At 42.5% G+C, this 20545-nt stretch overlaps 1 protein-coding gene across 2 annotated transcripts in view; it reads right to left on the reverse strand.

Moving 5' to 3' along the window:
- Positions 1-361: 361 nt before the first annotated feature.
- Positions 362-20545, reverse strand: part of MCTP2 (multiple C2 and transmembrane domain containing 2) — a 188419-nt gene continuing 168235 nt past the window's right edge. For both annotated transcript variants that reach the window (XM_038746270.1, XM_038746271.1), the window contains 3 exons: positions 18258-18367; positions 4522-4619; positions 362-1477 (listed from right to left, as the gene is read on the reverse strand). In XM_038746270.1, the coding sequence (XP_038602198.1) occupies positions 1409-1477; positions 4522-4619; positions 18258-18367 (277 nt within the window). In that variant the 3' untranslated portion in view covers positions 362-1408. The remainder of the gene's footprint in view (positions 1478-4521; positions 4620-18257; positions 18368-20545) is intronic.

The following is a 20545-nucleotide window of genomic DNA, read 5'->3' on the forward strand; positions in this document are numbered from 1 at the left end:
TGTATATATGTTTGTACAGATTTATTACTCTATTTATTTTACTTGTACCTATTTACTATTCTATTTATTTTGTTAATGATGTGCATTTAGCTTTAATTCTATTTGTTCTGATGACTTGACACCTGTCCACATGTTTTGTTTTGTTGTCTGTCTCCTGCTTCTAGACTATGAGCCCATTGTTGGGTAGGGGCCGTCTCTATATGTTGCCAACTTGTACTTCCCAAGTGCTTAGTACAGTGCTCTGCACACAGTAGTGCTCAATAAATACAATTGAATGAATTAATTCTCCCTTCTACTTAGATTGTGAGCCCCAAGAGGGACAGGGACTGTGTCCAAGCTGATTAATGTGTACCTACCCTGGTGCTTAGAACAGTGCTTGACACATTGTAAGTACTTAATGAATACCATTAAAAAAATAACAAAGTTGGGACACAACAATATTTTTCTTTGTCCCCAACTGAAGTTAGCTGAAGAACTGTCCTTCACTTCAATCAATCAGCCAATCAGTGGTATTTATTGTTTGCTTACTATGTGCAGAGCATCATCTGAAGTGCTTGGGAGAGTAAATTTCAACAGAATTTGCGGACACGTTGCCTTCCTGTAATGAGCTTATAGCTGCAGTGTAGTGTTGTCATCGCTTTAAGACAATTTAATGCATATAATGATGCTGAAAAACATCATATGACACAGAGTGATGAAGGCAATGGTCTTTTCAAGTCCCAGTGTTTGTGTTTCCTACATTAGGTTAATCATTTCCCCTCAGGAGTTTCAGAGTGTCCATTGTCGGCAATGAACCCCACACCTGACCTCATGATGGAGACATTGGCTATCTGGCAGAGAAGGACTGATTAAATTCTTCCATGCAATTTTCAGGTAGTCACTGTTGGAACACTCGGTGCTTCAAGCTATTTTTGGAAATCATGGAAAAAACTTGAAAAATTCATATTATCTGAACAGACGATGGATAACAAAGACTTCTTCATTCAGAACAAAAGCCTTCTATGCCCAATGACTTAAATGAAGGAGAAAAAAATCCTTCCAAATCCAAATCTATTAGAAGCATTAAAACAAGTTTAAAGCATCTCCTAGAATGGTGATCAGCGGGGCTGAGGAGTGGTCTCTTGCTCTCTACAAACAGAGGAAACTGACTCTGGTAGTCTGGGCCCAGTTCCGGTAAGATAATGGAGCACTGTCTCTTACATTATGGAAACAATCAGGCCCTGGGTTTCACCTTCTCCAATCTCTGTGCAAAACAAAAAGTGGTTGCTGGGTAGGCTCTCATAAGAGGGAATGGAAGTCTAAAAAGGGGCAACCTTCCAGCACATCAGCTCAGACCAACTGCAATGCTTAGGGTGATCTGGGGCAAGCCAAAAGAAGGGGATGTAGCGTTCCAAAGCCAGTCTGTGATCTACAGAGCACTCCGTTTCTTCCTAAGGGGGCTGTGGCTGCTGTATGGTTTCAATTCAGCATACTGCACCTGTAAAAACAAATAGACATGACGTTTGCCGTTAGGTAACTCTAGCTCACTACAGTGTGTGTTAATGGCTCCCTGAGGACCCACTGAGGGAAACTAAGGAAGGTTCAAAAGTAATGAATCATTTTCTAAACACAGGAACGTGGGGGATTAATTGCAGGAAGGATTTGAAAAGTCATGCATCATTTCTTTAGACCAAAATATTAAAAGCAGATTTTTCTAATGAGATGCATGGGTTTCTATATGCTCTCAGCACTGAGTTTTTTTTCTTTAGTATCAACCTATAAATGCATTTAATAACAGCCTCTCTGGAAGTATTAGAATAACTCAGTGTATGACTGCACAATTACTCTTTTTAGGACACAATTCTGGATATCAAAAATGATATCCAGAGAAGCAGCATGGCCTAATGGAGTGATCCCATGCCTGGGAATCAGAGGACCTGGGTTCTAATCTTAGTGCTACTTCTTTCTTTACTGTGCAACCATGGAGAAAGACAATAACAATAATAATGATGGCATTTGTTAAGTGCTTAGTATATAATAATAACAATAATAATAATAATAATAATGATGGTATTTGTTAAGCGCTTACTATGTGCAAAGCACTGTTCTAAGTACTGGGGGGGATACAGGGTGATCAGGTTGTCCCACGTGGGGTTCACAGTCTTAATCCCCATTTTACAGATGAGGGAACTGAGGCACAGAGAAGTTAAGTGACTTGCCCAAAGTCACACAGCTGACAATTGGCGGAGCCGAGAATTGAACTCACGACCTTTGACTCCAAAGCCCGTGCTCTTTCCACTGAGACACGCTGAGACACGCTATATGCCAACCACTGTTAAAAGCGCTGGGGTAGATACAAGGAAATCAGGTTGTCCCACATGGGAATCACAGCCTTAATCCCCACTTTACAGATGAGGTAACTGAGGCACAGAGAAGTTAAGTGGCTTGCCCAAGGTCACACAGCAGACAAATGGCAGAGCCGAGATTAGAACCCAAGTTCTCTGACTCCCAAGCCCATGCTCTTTCCACTGAGCCACTAACTTTTTGATGCCTCAGTTTCCCCATCAGTAAAATGAGAATTAAATAGAAAAGCTATTAGACTGTGACTCCCAGGTGAGAAAAGAAAGGTTTCCAACTCAATCATCTTGTATCTACCCCAGAGCATAGTAAAGTTCTTGGCACAAGGTAAACACATGAATATCAATCACTATTATTGTTGATGAGGCCAATCATTGCCTATAATACATCTAGTCACAAATCATTATACAAATAAATGACTATAGCAATACTGAGAGGGAGAATTCTACATTTTCCCATTTAAAATAAAATTTCACCAACAGACATATGGTAGCCCCTATAAAGCTAAATTGTTCATTGTGATACTAGAAAATGTTCTCAGTGTAACACCGAAAAACATCTCCTGGGAAAATCCAACTTCCTTTAATCAACCTTTATCTTTTCACCCTTCTCTGTGACAAGATCTGAAATAGGGTTGAATATTCTGGACTCCATTCTGCAGGGTATGCATCCAAAAACCTCCAAAGTGAATTTTCACTGAGACTGTAAACTCACTGAGGGCAGAGATCTTGTCTACTGTCTTGTACTGTACTCTCCCTCCAAGTGCTCAGTATAATGCTCTCCACACAGTTAGAGCTCAAATATCATTGACTGACTCACAGGAATTACATTAGTAATGCTGAAATCCTAAATCCAAAGTAATGGAGAGGGACTGTGAGGTGTTTCTAGTAGAATGTCTTTATATTTTGTATCAACTGCCACAAGTGTTAGCATTTGCACTAGACTCCCCTAGAGTAGGAGATCCCATAGGCTTTAAGATACACTTCCTTCTGGGGTAAAAAAGGTATCAACTTCCTTAGAAGGCTTAATGATGCTCCCAAAGGAAGGCAAAACCAATCAGATGAATGCCGATAACAAGCAAGTTTCTTCGAAAAGCATATGTCATAGGAGAGGCAGTAAGGTCTGGGAGTCAGAGGACCTGATCTGTCACTTGCTTGTTGCATGACCACAGGCAAGTCTATGCCTCAGTTTCCTCATCTGTAGAATGAGGATTCAATATCTGTTCTCCCTCCTACTTAGACTGTGAGTCCCACGTGAGGGCAGGGATGGTGTCTGACCTGATGATCTTGCATCTACCCCAGCACTCAGCACAGTGCTTGGCACATAGAAGGCATTTAATAAATACCACAATTAGTATTAATAATATTAATAATGATGAAAAATACAGTATTAAAAAGTCAGAGACTTCCATTTTCTGAGACCCTAAAGATTGTCTGTTCATAGACATCTGAACACAATTTTATACATACTGCTTTATTATTGGGATTTTTAATCTCCTCAAATTTGAGGCAAGAGGATGGATTATAGCATATAAATCCTATCTCACAGCACATATTGCTTTTTATTGATCATAAATTATTTCATACTGTGTGTATTTATGTGTGCATGTGTGAATTTATAAACCTTCACACATGAAGAAGAAGCATGGCTTTGACCAAGGTACCTCTGACTGTGCTAGAAGGGGAAACTAGAAGGACATTTTCAGGTCTCACCCACAAAGAGGATAATCATGACAGACACAAAATGAAAAGGATAATCTTTCTCCAACCCCCTCCTACATCATCTCCTTTTAGAAGTGGAAAAAAAAATAAGCAAAATCTCCTCAGGCTTTGGCTCTCTGTTTCTATCACTCACTGAGTATATTTTTTTCCCCCTTCAGGGAAGTAAGAGAGCAATAAGGTGACAAAAGCACTGCTCAGTAGCCACTTGGTGTGAGTTCCAGATCATTTTTAAGTAGCTCTTTTTCAGGATAATTTTCCTCAATCATTTTATGCTTTGTTGACAAAGGTTATTTTTTTTCCTTCTTCTGCCTCCCTCCTGGCTTTCCATTCCCCCCTTCATGGATTATCCGATTCCTTATCTCTGTTATTCAAACTGCTTGAGCATTGTATTCTTCCTGTAGAGTGGCTGGCAGTGTGTATTGCTGCTTAAAGCCCTCACTGGTGGTGGTTATTCCTTACTTACCTTTTGAACATCAGACGGTACCCTGGAGAGGAAATCCAGGAACTCATTATTATCGATGGAATAGGGATTTCTGAGCTTCTTAGTAAATTTATTTATGCCTGAAAAACAGAAACACAGGGGCTTTAAAAACACATACACACACACGATTTGCTTGGCCATGAATGAACAAGATTCACAAGTAAAAATTAGTGTGAAAACAATTACAAGACCCCCAAGACATGCACATGTTGCTGTCATGTTGAATCAGTCACAGTTGCCTTTTTGGGGTTGGAAGAAAGAGGGGATATATAATCTACATATCTATATTTAGTTACATAAAAACCACGCTGTTCATGTGCTTTTTTGGAATCTACTGATTAACAGCCTGTTCAACAATGAAAACAAATGTCCCATATGTGAAAGGTTCTTCATTAGCACAAATATGTTTCTGCTTAATGGCTTTGATAAAATGAGGATATGGGATGATAGGGTTGAGCTCAAGAAATCTTTCTTCTCTTTCCTCTCCCACTCATTTATGTAACTCATTTTCACAGGTTATTTTCCTCTTCTTGAAGGGCAGAACTTGACATGATGATTATACTTTGATTCCATGAGAAACTGTGAAAAGTTATTATTGAGAAATTACCATCCTATAGTCGCTAACTCGGTTTATCAATTGCCATAATGTTACTCCCAGTTTGCAGTGGAGTGAATGATAATTTTGGAAGCAGGAGAAGATGATTAGGATGCAGACTGACGATTTGAGATGTCAGTGTGCTATAAACCAACAAAGATGTGACCATAAACTATCTCAAAGTAGAAATCCACATTAAGATTGCTCTGTGGGATTCTTTCATGAGAACTAAGCTCAACAAACTACTGACATCCCTTCTTTCTGAAAAGATACCTGCTCTATGACCTGGGCCTGCTGAACCACGGTCCTTTCACCATGCCATCCTAATTTTCCATGTTCCTGATTTTTAAAAGCAGAAATTCCATAAGGCCTTCTGAGGTCTTGCCTTATGGTGCTTGTTTAATACGGATCACATCTGAAAGCCCTGTCAGTCTAAATGATGTTGAATGGATGCATTTTTTTGTTACACATTTTGAATGTCTCCTACAAAGGCAGAAATAACAGTTTGCTGCTGAACTTTCCTCATCCATGTGAGAGGTTTGATGTTTTCTTATTTCATTAAATACTGGAGTTTCATCTGCAGTCTTGGCTTCCCACATAGCCTTATCCCCCATACTGCCAACCTCTATTCACTTAAGCCGAGAGTGAGATTAACTGCTTTTCCACTGTAAAGCTAATCTGAGCTGACCATTGTCCAGAAGCATAGGATAACATGGGGTCCTGACAGTAAAAGGTTGTTCAAGTAATGGTTCCTTTTCCCCTCGGAGAATGGCTTTTGGGCCATAGTGCTTTTCTCTACCTCCACAGCATGGTTCACATTTTCAGCTAACATTTCCTCAGAATTCCTTTAAACTCAAACATACCCACTCTGCTATTCTGAATACATTTAACTGTAGCATGGGCTTTTTGGCAAAAGATAAACAGACAAGGAAAAATGATGAAGGGAGACAAAGACATACTGAGAAAAGATACATCTTCTATTGTTAATTATATATAGTGTGCACATCTGGAGTCGTTACAATGAATAGCAACGCAAGGATAATATCACATTCAATCAAAACATTGCATTCTTAGTGACAGAGCAGATTATAAACCTGAAAAGCAGCTCAAATGCACCAATAAAGGCAGAAATCGCCCACAATGCATTGTGACTATCCAAAGCAATTTAACAAAAATTAGAATAAAAATCACATGGCAAAGATTAAAATATATAAAAAGGCAATTTTATTTGACAAGGCTTAGAAACTTAAAAGAAAATGGTGCCATCCCCAACTTTTCTACACGGTGAGGCAGTAATTTGCAGTAGTACAGTAGAAGTTCAGAAATTCACAAATGGCCCCAAACAACTAGGGGTGATGGCCTGAGGTGATAAACAAAATGCAGATACTTGTGTGGAAATCATAGGGAAGTAACGTGGCCTAGTACATAGAGCATGGGCCTGGAAGTCAGAAGGACCCAAGTTCTATTCCCTGCTCTGCCACGTGTCTGATGTGTGACCTTGGGCAAGTCACTTACCTTCTCTGGGGTCAGTCACCTAATCTGTAAAATGGGACGGTGAACCCTATTCAGGACAGGGACTGTGTCCAACCTGTTAGTGTGGTGCCTGGCACATAGTAAGTTCTTAATAAATATCATTTTAATTTTAAAAATGTGCTTGGGAGAGTACAATATAACAATATAATAGATACATTACCTGCCCACAGTGAGCTTACAGACTGTTACCAAAGCCCCAATCTGCTTTTTGAGGAAACAGCAGAGACTGTAAACTCCTTGAGTGCAGGGACTACATCTTTGACTTTTATTAAACTCTTCCAAGTGCTTAGTACAATTATCTGTTTGCAGTAGGTGCTCAACAAATATGACAATTAATCACTGTTTGAAATATATGTCCAGAGTGTAATGTATCTTTGATTAAGTTCTTAAGGAAAAAATAAAAACTATCTGAATCACAGGAAGAGGTTGGTAACTCCTGCAGAAGCTGAAGGAGGAAAGAGCCTTCAACAGGAAGTTTATGGCATTATCTCAAGAGCAAGAAAGAGGCTAGTTAGAAAGAGAGGTAGTTATCTTGCAGGCCTCACCTCCCTGCTTTTATCAAAGATGGTCAGTGGTCTTCACTGAAACTAGGAAGGGGGTCATTTATTCTATATAGGGAAGGGAATAGCTCCAGAATGGAATAGTTCTATACAATGACATTTTAGCTGTTTCAGTTATTTCAACACAACAGGATGCACAGTAGCAGATGGACCGCTAAGATAGGTGCCAACCCAGGTGATATTTCACAAGCTAGTGGTCTGAATATGTGGTACTATGGAGCTGCTACGAAAAATCAGGGGATGCCCTAACTCTTACCTCATAAGTTTAATCACATGGGCTCAAACAACTCTAGTTAGCAGGCATCCTTCATTTTATTTCATGAAAAAATAAGATGTTGGTTGTAAGGTCCTTTAAGGCAAGGACTGTGTTAACTAACTGTATTGTATTCTCCTGAGAACTTAGTAAAATGCTCTGCACTATGTAAACACTTGATAAATGCAATTATTCAGTTGATTTGTTAGGGATCTAAGATGGGTGGTTACTTACAGAAAGAGGTCCAAAAACTGAAAAAAATTTCAAAAAGGACTGGAAAAAGGAAAAAATACAATGAATTAACCCATAAAAATAATTGTGATAATTGTTTAGTGCTTACTATGTGTCAAGCACTATCCTAAGCACTGGGATACAAGATAATCAGCTCGAACATAGTCCCTGCCCCTCGTAAGGCTCACAGTCTAAGTAAGAAGAATAAAAGGTATTTTCAGATGAGAAAACTAAGCCGCAGAGTAGTTAAGTGAATTGTCCTGAATCAATCAATTGTATTACAGAGGACTTACTGTGGGCAAAGCACTGTACTAAGCACTTGGGTGAGTATAATAAAACAGAGCAGGTAGACATGTTCATCCCACAACAAGCTTATCGTCCCACTCAGCAGGCAAGTGGGTGGCAGAGCTCAAATGTGAACACAAGTATCCTGAATTCCAGGCCCATGCACTTTCCACTAGGCCAGGCTGCTTCTTCATACCCTAGGCCATACTCTTTCTCAACAGGATTAGGCAAGTAGTTGAAAATTCCACAGCTCAGAAAAGCTACAGCAGGAAATACGGTGAAAGAGCCCCATGTGGTAGTTGGAGACCCAGTTTGAGGAAATAGCAGACACCAAGAGGCAGATACACCCAAGATATGTAGGAGGAAGGGGAAAAATCCAGGGGAAAGGCTTTTTCAATTTCCCTAGTACTTCAGCTCCCTGGTTCATTATCCTCCTGTCTGGTGGGTGGAATAGAAAGAAAATGCAGCCTCAGCTGCTAAAGTGTTGAAATTTAAGAACTTGGATTGCTATTTTGAGGTCAGCCTTTGTTTTGGAAAAGAAAATGGTCATGGCTGTGGCCATGCTTAGCTTTCCTTTGTAGCTTTTTTTCTTCTATTTTAACCAACCCCGTCCCCCCACCCCCCAGCAAATTTGCATTCTAAACCATCAAAGGAAGCTCACAATCTTAGAAAAAGGTAATTTAGGAGTAGGAGGAGTAGGAATGAACCCAGTAGGGCTCACAGGGAAGCAGCATGGCCTAGTGGCTAAAGCACAGGCCTGGGAGTCAGAAGGTCATGGGTTCTCATCCTGGCTCTGCCATTTGTCTGCTGTGTGACCTTGGGCAAGTCATTTAACTTCCCTGTGCTTCAGTTACCTCATCTGTAAAATGGGGATTGAGACTGTGAGCCCCATTTGGGACAGGAACTGTGTACAACCCAATTAGCTTGTATCCACCTCAGTGCTCACTATAGTGCCTGGTACATAGTAAGTGCTTAAATATCACAGTTATTGTTATTATTATTATTTATAGCCCACATATCATGTAAGTTTGGTGGAAACAGATCTGCAAATCTAGGTGAATTAATCCCAGGGAATTTAACAAATTAATGAAAGGCATTACAGGGCAATTGGGTTACATCTGTTTAGTACTCTAGGAGAATGGGATAGATCAAATGAGGGTCAATCAATCCTTCAATATTTATTGAGTACGTACTGTGTGCAGAGCACTGTACTAAGCAGTTGGAAGAGCATAATTCAACAGAGTATAATGATCCCTGCCCTTAAGGATCTCACAATTTGTGGGGGGGGAGGGAAATGGAGAAAGACATTAAAATCACATCCAAGCCGTCACCAAAACCTGCCGGTCTCAGATCCGTAACATTGCCAAGATCCGCCCTTTCCTCTCCATCCATACCGCTACCCTGCTCATTCAAGCTCTCATCCTATCCCGTCTGGACTACTGCATCAGCCTTCTCTCTGATCTCCCATCCTCGTGTTTCTCCCCACTTCAATTCATACTTCATGCTGCTGCCTGGATTATCTTTGTCCAGAAACGCTCTGGGCATATTACTCTCCTCCTCAAAAATCTCCAGTGGCTACCAATCAATCTGCGCATCAGGCAGAAACTCCTCACCCTGGGCTTCAAGGCTCTCCATCACCTCGCTCCCTCCTACCTCACCTCCCTTCTCTCCTTCTACAGCCCACCCCGCACCCTCCGCTCCTCTGCTGCTAATCTCCTCACCTCGTTCTCGCCTGTCCCTCCATCAACCCCCGGCCCACGTCATCCCCCGGGCCTGGAATGCCCTCCTTCTGCCCATCCGCCAAGCTAGCTCTCTTCCTCCCTTCAAAGCCCCATGGAGAGCTCACCTCCTCCAAGAGGCCTTCCCAGACTGAGCCCCCCCTTTTCCTCTCCTCCTCCTCCCCTCCCTATCACCCCCTCCCTCCCTCTGACCCACCCCCTTCCCCTCCCCACTGCACTTGTATATCCCCTCCTCAAAAATATCCAGTGGCTACCAATCAATCTGTGCATCAGGCAGAAACTCCTCACCCTGGGCATCAAGGCTCTCCATCACCTCGCCCCCTCCTACCTCACCTCTCTTCTCTCCTTCTACAGCCCACCCCGCACTCTCCGCTCCTCTGCCGATAATCTCCTCACCATACCTCGTTCTCGCCTGTCCCGCCATCGACCCCCGGCCCACATCATCCCCCGGGCCTGGAATGCCCTCCCTCTGCCCATCCGCCAAGCTAGCTCTCTTCCTCCCTTCAAGGCCCTACTGAGAGCTCACCTCCTCCAGGAGGCCTTCCCAGACTGAGCCCCTTCCTTCCTCTCCCCCTCATCCCCCTCTCCATCCCCCCCATCTTACCTCCTTCCCTTCCCCACAGCACCTGTATATATGTATATATGTTTGTACATATTTATTACTCTATTTATTTATTTATTTTACTTGTACATATCTATTCTATTTATTTTATTTTGTTAGTATGTTTGGTTTTGTCTCCCCCTTTTAGACTGTGAGCCCACTGTTGGGTAGGGACTGTCTCTATATGTTGCCAATTTGTACTTCCCAAGCGCTTAGTACAGTGCTCTGCACACAGTAAGCGCTCAATACGATTGATTGATTGATTGATTAAAATACATTACAGATAAGGGAAGTGGTAGAGTATAAGGATATATGCCTAAGTGCTGTGGGGCTGAGGTTGGAGCCTAAAAATGCTTACCCAAGTTCAACAGGTGAGGCAGAGGGAAGGACAAATAGGGCACGGAAATGAGGATTTAGTCAGAGAAGGCCTCTTGGAGGACACCTTATTTTAGGAGGGCTTTAAAGCTATGGAAAGGATCAGAAAAGTAGAATCACTGGTAAAAATGGGAAAAGGCAAAAGGTGAGAGAAATAGTTTGACATATGGAGAGGGGAGGAGAGAGAACATTTCAACGAAGAGGGAAGGAGGAGAATAAGAGACCTAGGGAGAAGAGCTTATCCTTATGAATTCCAGGCAAACAATAGGTAATCTTGATTGGTTGACTGATTGATAGTTTTATTAGTAAAGGACACTTCGGAGACTTATGTAGACAGTGGTTAATTAATCTCTAAGTCCTCTCAGGCCAGAAAAAAGAAAGGTAATAGACCTAAAGAGCAGCATGAAGGATTTTAGGAAAGATAGCAAATAAAATGAAATGAAACACTCAACATTTGAACCAGTCACCAACAGGACACAGGAAATTCCTTTCTTGATGTTGGGGAGAGGGAAAGGAAAAGCAAAAGTTTTCATCTTGAGTCCTGTATGATGTAGGTGAGGGTTTTTTTTAATGACATTTGTTAAACTCTTACTATGTGCCATGTACTGTTCTAAGGGCTGGGGTATGAGATATAGAGATATGAGTAGATATGAGATAATCAGGTCAGACACAGTTCTTGTCCCACATAGGGCTCACAGTTGAGGTTGGAGAAAGAGGATTAAGTCACCAATTTACAGATGAGGTAACTGAGGCACACAGAAGGTAAATAACATGCCCAAGGTCACACAGTAAAACAATTGATGGAGGGGGATTAGAACTCAGGTTCTCACTGCCAGGCCTGTGCTCTTTCCACTAGACAACACTGCCTTGCCTGAAGGCACTTGGATAAACTAGATAAACACAGGAAGCACCCTCCACTCATAATCCACTCAGAAGAGGCAGCATGTTGTAGTAGATAGAGCATGGACCTGGGAGTCAGGTCATGGGTTCTAATCCTGGCTCCACCACTTGTCTGCTTTGTGGCCTGGGACAAGCCACTTTACTTCTCTGTGCCTCAATTAACTCATCTGTTAAAAAGGGATGAAGACTATAACGTCCATGCAGGACATAGACTGTGTCCAACCCAATTTGCTTGTACCCAACCTGACATTTAATACAGTGCCTGGCACATAGTAAGCACTTAACGAATACCATAATTACTTAAGAGAGGCAGCATGGCCTAGTGGCAAGAGCAGAGGCTTGGGGTCAGAGGATATGGATTCTAATCCTGACTCAGCCATTGGTCTGCTGTGACATCTTGGGCAAGTCACTTAACTTCTCTGAGCCTGTTACCTCATCTGTAAAATGGGGATTAAGACTGTGAGTCCCACGTGGGACAACCTGATTACCTTGATCTACCCCAGCACTTGGAACAGTGGTTGGCACGTAGTAAGTGCTTTACAAATACATAATTATAATTATTATTATTGCAGACACCATTTACTCATTCATAAATCTCATATTTACATCCCTTTCCCACAGGTACTTTCCTAATTCCTCCAAGGGCTTCCAAACTACTATGGTGTTCATGTGGATATCTACAAGAAAATGTTGAAAAAAGGGAGATTTTTCATCTTTCATGGCCTCTTTACCCACCATTCAGCTAACTCCTCCATTCCCCCATGTGAAAGATCCCTGAAATTGAATTCTGCATAGGGCAAAATTACTAGTGGGATGAAGGTGGATTCAATAATGGGCCCAAAATAGACTTTTCACAGAAGGGTGGATAGAAGGGACACTTAGGAGCAGTGTTTCAAGCACATACTCTTAAAGGGCTTGACTTGAACCTCAGGATGAGCAGTGGAAGGTCATTGTGGCCTAGTGGATGAAGCATATATTGGGAGTCCGGAGACTTGGTTTTGCTTGCTGAGTGACTTCGAACAATCCACTGAACCCCTCTACCTGTTTCTTCATTTGAAAATGGGAATTAAATACCTGCACTCCCTCTCTGTAAAGCCATTAATCCCACATGGCATAAGGACTGTTCAATCTGCCTACCTTGTATCGAATCCTGTGTTTAGCACATTGTAGGGTTTCACATGACCATAATTGTTACTAGAGAGCTTTTAAAAGGAACCATTATTACTATGAGCACATAATAATTATGTTTATAGAGCACATTACTATGTACAGAGCACTGTACTAAGCACTTGGGAGAGATCTGTATTAAGTGGTTAGGAAGCAGCATGGCATAGTGGATAGAGCACAGGTCTGGGAGCCAGAAAGTCATGGGTTCTAAGGCTGGCTCCGCCACCTGTCTGCTGTGTGGCCTTGGGCAAGTCACCTCACTTCTCTGTGCCTCAGTTACCTCATCTGTAAAATGGGGATTGAGACTGCGAGCCCCACATGGGACAGGGAACGCTGCTGGCGAAAGTCTAAACACCATGCCAACCTCGTTCACTTCAAGTTTATCCTTTCCTGCCTTAACTCAGCCCTCTCCTCTGCCAGACAAAACTATTTCTCCTCCCTTATTGACACCCATGCCCATCACCCCGTCAGCTCTTCTGTACATTCAACTCCCTTCTCAGGCTCCCGGTTCCTCCACCTCCTCCTTCCCTCACCCCCAACGATCTGGCCTCCTACTTCATTAATAAAATTAAATCCATCAGGTCTAACCTCCCCAAAGTCACACCCTCCACTTCTCCAACCCCCCGGCTCTCAACACTATCTGCTACTCTCCCATCCTTCCCAGCAGTATCCTCAGAGGAGCTCTCCTCCCTCCTCTCAAGTGCTACTCTGGACACCTGTGCTTCTGACCCCATTCCCTCTCATCTCATGAAATCTCTCACTCTGTCCCTTCTCCCCTCCTTAACTTCCATCTTCAACCGCTCACTCTCCACTGGTTCCTTCCCCTCTGCCTTCAAACATGCCCATGTCTCTCCCATCCTAAAAAAAACCCTCTCTTGACCCCACCTCACCTTCTAGTTATCGCCCCATCTCCCTCCTACCATTCCTTTCCAAACTCCTTGAATGAGTCGTCTACACGCACTGCCTCAAATTCCTCAACACCAACTCTCTCCTCAACCCCCTCCAGTCTGGCTTCCGTCCCCTACATTCCATGCTAACTGCCTTCTCAAAGGTCACCAACGACCTCCTGCTTGCCAAATCCAACGGCTCATACTCTATCCTAATCCTCTTCGACCTCTCAGCTGCCTTCGACACTGTGGACCACCCCCTTCTCCTCAACACGCTATCTAACCTTGGCTTCACAGACTCTGTCCTCTCCTGGTTCTCCTCTTATCTCTCCGGGCATTCATTCTCAGTTTCTTTTGCAGGCTCTTCCACCCCCTCCCATCCCCTTACTGTAGGGGTTCCTCAAGGTTCAGTTCTTGGTCCCCTTCTGTTCTCGATCTACACTCACTCCCTTGGTGACCTCATTTGCTCCCATGGCTTCAACTATCATCTCTACGCTGATGAAACCCAAATCTACATTTCTGCCCCTGCTCTCTCCCCCTCACTCCAGGCTCACATCTCCTCCTGCCTTCAGGACATCTCCATCTGGATGTCTGCCCACCACCTAAAACTCAACATGTCCAAGACTGAACTCCTTGTCTTTCCTCCCAAACCCTGACCTTTCCCTGACTTTCCCATCACTGTTGACATCACTACCATCCTTCCTGTCTCACAAGCCCGCAACCTTTGTGTCATCCTCGACTCTGCTCTCGTTAACCCCTCACATCCAAGCTGTCACCAAAACCTGCCGGTCACAGCTCCGCAACATTGCCAAGATCCGCCCTTTCCTCTCCATCCAAACTGCTACCCTGCTCGTTCAAGCCCTCATCCTATCCTGTCTGGACTACTGTATCAGTCTCCTCTCCGATCTCCCATCCTCTTGTCTCTCCCCATTTCAATCCATACTTCACGCCATTGCCCGGATTGTCGTTGTCCAGAAATGCTCTGGGCATGTTACTCCCCTCCTCAAAAATCTTCAGTGGCTACTAATCAACCTACGCATCAGGCAGAAACTCCTCACCCTCAGCTTCAGGGCTCTCCATCATCATCATCATCATCATCATCATCATCAATCGTATTTATTGAGCACTTACTATGTGCAGAGCACTGTACTAAGCGCTTGGGAAGTACAAATTGGCAACATATAGAGACAGTTCCTACCCAACAGTGGGCTCACAGTCTAAAAGGGGGAGACAGAGAACAAAACCAAACATACTAACAAAATAAATAGAATAGATATGTACAAATAAAATAAATAAATAAATAAATAGAGTAAAAAATATGTACAAACATATATACATATATACAGGTGCTGTGGGGAAGGGAAGGAGGTAAGATGGGGGGGATGGAGAGGGGGACAAGGGGGAGAGGAAGGAAGGGGCTCAGTCTGGGACGGCCTCCTGGAGGAGGTGAGCTCTCAGCAGGGCCTTGAAGGGAGGAAGAGAGCTAGCTTGGCGGATGGGCAGAGGGAGGGCATTCCAGGTCCGGGGGATGACGTGGGCCGGGGGTCGATGGCGGGACAGGCAAGAGCGAGGTACGGTGAGGAGATCAGCGGTGGAGGAGCGGAGGGTGCGGGCTGGGCTGTAGAAGGAGAGAAGGGAGATGAGGTAGGAGGGGGCAAGGTGATGGAGAGCCTTGAAGCCCAGGGTCAGGAGTTTCTGCCCCCTCCTACTTTACCTCCCTTCTCTCCTTCTACAGCCCAGCCAGCACCCTCTGCTCCTCTGCCGCTAATCTCCTCACTGTGCCTCGTTCTCCCCTGTCCCGCCGTTGACCCCCGGCCCACGTCATCCCCCTGGCCTGGAATGCCCTCCCTCTGCCCATCCGCCAAGCTAGCTCTCTTCCTCCCTTCAAGGCCCTACTGAGAGCTCACCTCCTCTGGGAGGCCTTCCCAGACTGAGCCCCCTCCTTCCTCTCCCCCTCGTTCCCCTCACCATCCCCCCCCCCGTCTTACCTCCTTCCCTTCCCCACAGCACCTATATATATATGTATATATGTTTATACGTATTTATTACGCTTTATTTATTTATTTTACTTGTACATACCTATTCTATTTATTTTATTTTGTTAATATGTTTGGTTTTGTTCTGTCTCCCCCTTCTAGACTGTGAGCCCACTGTTGGGTAGGGACTGTCTCTATATGTTGCCAACTTGTACTTCCCAAGCACTAAGTACAGTGCCCTGCATTCAATAAGTGCTCAATAAATATGATTGATTGATTGATTGGTAAAGTGCCTGACACAAAGTAAGTGCTTAAACACCCCATCTGTAATTATTATTACTTCAATGTAACAGAGTTGACAGACATGTTCCCTACACACAACATAAATGCAAAGTATCATGCATACGGAATTGCATGGACCCAACAAGTGGGAGGTGTGGTCTTTCTGCTCTAAGCCCAAGTGAATGGACTGAGCCCATTCTAATACGGCCGGAGCCAACTTGTCGTGGAACTGAGCCAAGCTGAGATGAATGGGCCCAAGTCGTGCCCATGCTGGTTTATCCCAAAATGCACTGCCCTCACCTTTGTAATTTCTCTGAAAGGCACAGTACCTGTACCACAGAAGTGTACTAGAGCAAAATCATATAGGTTTAGTGACATAATCAAGGAATTGTGGAGTTGAAAGGAACTCAGAACCCAACTGAGTCTGTTTCCTGCTTCAACAATTGATTCTTCTTCTTCAAGAATGGAGGCTCCACAATCAACCTTGATAACCTAGTGATCAGGAGCTAAAGGGAAGACCCTTAGATCCAACTAAACTATCTTTCTTTAATTTAAATCCATTTCTGCCTGTTCAGTTACTGTTGAGATACAGAAGAAGTTGTCAGCTCACTTCATTAACAAAAACACCATTCAGGCAGTTATATTGAATTCTCCCAAGTGCTTAGTACAGCACTCTGAGCACAGAAAGCGCTCAATACAATTGGTTGATTCATTCATTATGTCATCACCAAGCCTTCTTTACTCTTGTTTGCCCAACCAAAATTATTTTAATTTTTCCTCAGATGATGCACTTTCCCTTAAATATCTGGCTCTGTCCAGTTTTTCAGACCTTAAAAAATGAACTTAACAAAACTGTGCACAATTATTTTAATAAGAATTTGACCAGCACAGAGTACGTAGGAAAGATGCCTTCCAATCCCTTACACCTGCTGTTAATAATCACAGAACCATATTGGCTCTTTGAATATTGGTGTGACATTGCTGACCCATATTTGGCTCAAGGTCAACTATGAGCACTAGGCCTTTCCAATTGTCAGCAACACTAACATGTATTGAGCATCTACAGTGCTGTTCTAGGCACTTAAAGTAGAATAAAAGGCAGCTTCTGCACACGTTTTGCAGCTGTATTTGTGCCCAAGCAGTCTTCTCCCTTCCTATACTGATGCGGCTTGTATTTTGTCTCTATGTACTGCCTTGCACTTGTTGAATTCCATCCTATATTGGTGAACAGTTTTTTTCTCATTTATCACAGCCACTTTGAAGTCTTTTCCTGTCCATCAAAGTGTTAACCACCCCACCCAATTCAGCATCTTCTCAGATTAGATGAGTAGGTTTTTGATTCCTCTGTCCAAGTCATTAAACAAGGTAATGAATAGAACCAGTTCCAGGGCTAATCCCTGTGAGACGGCACTAGCTCTGACCCTTTGGTAGATGCTGAGGGTTAATGATGAGTGAGGGTGGAGTGGTGGGGAGGGGAGAGGGTGGAGTTTAAAAGAAAATACATGGGGCCAAGAGAGTTCAGTTGGAGGTCTGGGTAAAGGGGAGGGCCAATTGTTTCCCCATTCAAACTGGTTCCACTGCCCCATGAATAAAGCAATTCTAATGTGCTTTCCTCATCATGTCAGGGAGACCACCCAGTTACCAATCCACACATTCACAGCTCTGTTTTCATTTCATTCAAGCCTCACCTACAGAATTAAAATCAGTCTTAAAATTTATTGCTGATTTGCTAATTCTTTACTTTCTCCCTTCCAAAGGAAAGAGAAAAACCTAGGATATTTTTGGTTCTAAGTAGTACTTCTCCTTATTTGAAGCACGAACTACAGGGGTAATGATAACTTCTTCACATACTTCTGAACTTAAATACATTTTCAGGGTTTTTTTGCTTATCCTTTATGATCAGAAATGGTGTTAAGGTAGACCTTGGGAGGATGCAGAGCTAAATTTATATCTTCTGTAGAACCTAGTCCATTATAGATGTTCACTAATGTTTTAACCATGATGATTTCAGAAAGGCAGGACTCTGGTGTTCTTGGGGCTTAATTATATTTTATTCTACTCATTTATTGCTATGAAAACTGAATGTGACAATAAATATTAAAAAATTATAGTTTTATTCTGTTAAAAATAATAGCAGGAAAATATACATACAATTGCATATTATATTCTGATCTTATGGACCAGGTGGTCTTAGGTGTCTTAGTTTTAAAGTGTTTTCCCAGATTCATATTTGATTGACAATAATGGCATATTTATAGTTTGTGGTCTCTGGAAATAAGGAGTTGTTTTCTTACTAGGCTATTTGTTACTGGAAAAGTACCATGCAGAACTTACCCCAAATTAAAATAATGTAGCGCAGAGGTATAAAGTACAAGGCAACAGTGGCTACAGCCAGAATTAAGCAGGCCAGGGTCGAGAGAAATGGAACAGTCCAGTTGAATGTGCTTTAAAATAAATAAAAAAAATTAAAACATTTCCTAAAATCATTCAAAGTAATTTGACATTTATTTCAGTTTCTCATGAATGAAAGTATCTTGTTAACTCTGTCCTATGAATCAGAAGAAGAAAGCTCTCTGCCTCTGGTTATTACTGTACATTGAAGCAGAATTATACTAAAGAATCACTCACTAAAGAAAAAAACACTGAATAGAACTGCAAACAGGTTATGCAGCTAAAGTCTTCTATATTTAAGTGTATTGCGTTGACATTTTGGATTCGAGGATCCTTTCAGCTATAAGACTCTAGGTTACTGTGAATCCAACCCAAATAAGAAAATCAAGTGAACACTTTCAGATTCATGAGTATCTACTGATGGCTTGAGGTTTGACAGTTGCCTAGCACGATCCTTTTGAAAAACTCAGAGTGGTCATCCTTCCACAGGCACATTAAAAAGGTTTTCAAATTCAGGAGAGAGACCCTTTAAGCCTTTCTCCAATCAAAGGAACTCACAACTCTGTAGAGCATTATTCTTATTTTCCAGATCTGAACCAACCAATACCTTTGGTTGACTGCATACCTGTCATCCTACAAGGAGAGTGAAGAAAAGGCAAGATAGCTTTGCTTAAAGATGCCTGGCTTCCTGGGTAGAGCTCCATCACAAAGTGGAGCAAAAAGGCCCCCCTTGCAGGTTTAAGAAAAGCAAGATAGCTTTGCTTAAAGATGCCTGGCTTCCTGGGTAGAGCTCCATCACAAAGTGGAGCAAAAAGGCCCCCCTTGCAGGTTTAAGAAAAGCAACAAATTGAAGCACTTGGCCAAGGAAGGACATGGTACATTTGTATCATCATCTATATCACACCAGAGAAAAATAATAGGAGTAAAGTGTGCAGAATCCTTTATGAGTTTTTTTTTTCTGGGATTAGACCATCGGGTGAATAAGGAATGAATTACTCCTAGACATCCTAAAAATCATGTTCTAGTGCTGTGGAATAAACATTTTAAGTCCAGACTATAATAGGTTCTCGGGTGTGCCTACTACAATCATACAACTGTGCAGCTACACAGAACCTAATATTTTCACCATATAAAAAATTATCCTGGAAGTAATGACGGAGGTAGGGATGGAAGTCCTTGGTTAATCTGATGCCAGCAGTGGCAAGGGAGGCTCCTACAACAACCTCCCCCTTATGTCTATCTTTTCCTGAAGCTTCAGTGTTTGCTCTACTGCACCTCCCTTTGTTTTGGACTGGTGACATTTATTGCTCAAATCAGTCACTCACTTGTCCAAAGTTTGGGGAAACTATTTTCCTGGTACATTAACCCTGAATTACAATGGAATTCCTATGGAATTACATATGACATCCCACTTCAATGCCCAACAGATTCTTTAAGGTCGCAGTTATCATAATGAATAGCAAAAGAATTAATGGTAATTGAACACTATGAGTCTCCCTGTATTGCAGCTGGTCAGAACAGTGCCCTGTTCATGGCCCAAAATACGTGCTTCCGATATGAAAACCACAGCTGTGTGGGACAGAGTAGAACGCCAAACAACTGGTAGATGTGCAACTAAGTTGAATCACCCAGTCTTCTTCCTCTCATTCTACACTTTCTTTATACCATCTTTTTCAATCAAATACAATCACTTGCTCATTTAAAGGCCTTAAAATGGAATCTCTCAGCCTCTTTCGTGTTACTGAGGCTCCTTACCACTGCTCCTGATCTTACCTTTTTATATGATTGCTATGGGTTCCAAGGTCAGTCAGTGAAACACAGATGCCTGGAGTTTAGTCTTCAAGCATGTTTGATTGATTGACTACCGGAAGGCAACTGTTACTGACAGGAAGCTTTGGCAAAGACTGGTTAATGGCAGTGTGGGTTAATTCTGCTAAGACAAAGCAGTGGGGCCAAGAAGGGGTCTTTAGACCCAGGAGATTGTATATACAACATTTAAACAGAGATTTTGTGTGCAAATTAGGTTTATTGCACATATATGTAGTCACAAATACTGATCACTAATGCTTCACTAAGCAGGAAACTCTAGCCTCCTGCTTTGATAACTTTCCAGTAAAGAATGTAAGTGGGCAGTGTTGAGCCATAAGACCATAGTCAACAGTGCTCTGGTTTGGATGGCAATGAAATATGGTCATCAACATATCCAACTGGAATACAAATACTATTAGACA

This window comes from Tachyglossus aculeatus, chromosome 5, assembly GCF_015852505.1.
Source record: "Tachyglossus aculeatus isolate mTacAcu1 chromosome 5, mTacAcu1.pri, whole genome shotgun sequence".
NCBI classification, from domain to species: domain Eukaryota; kingdom Metazoa; phylum Chordata; class Mammalia; order Monotremata; family Tachyglossidae; genus Tachyglossus; species Tachyglossus aculeatus.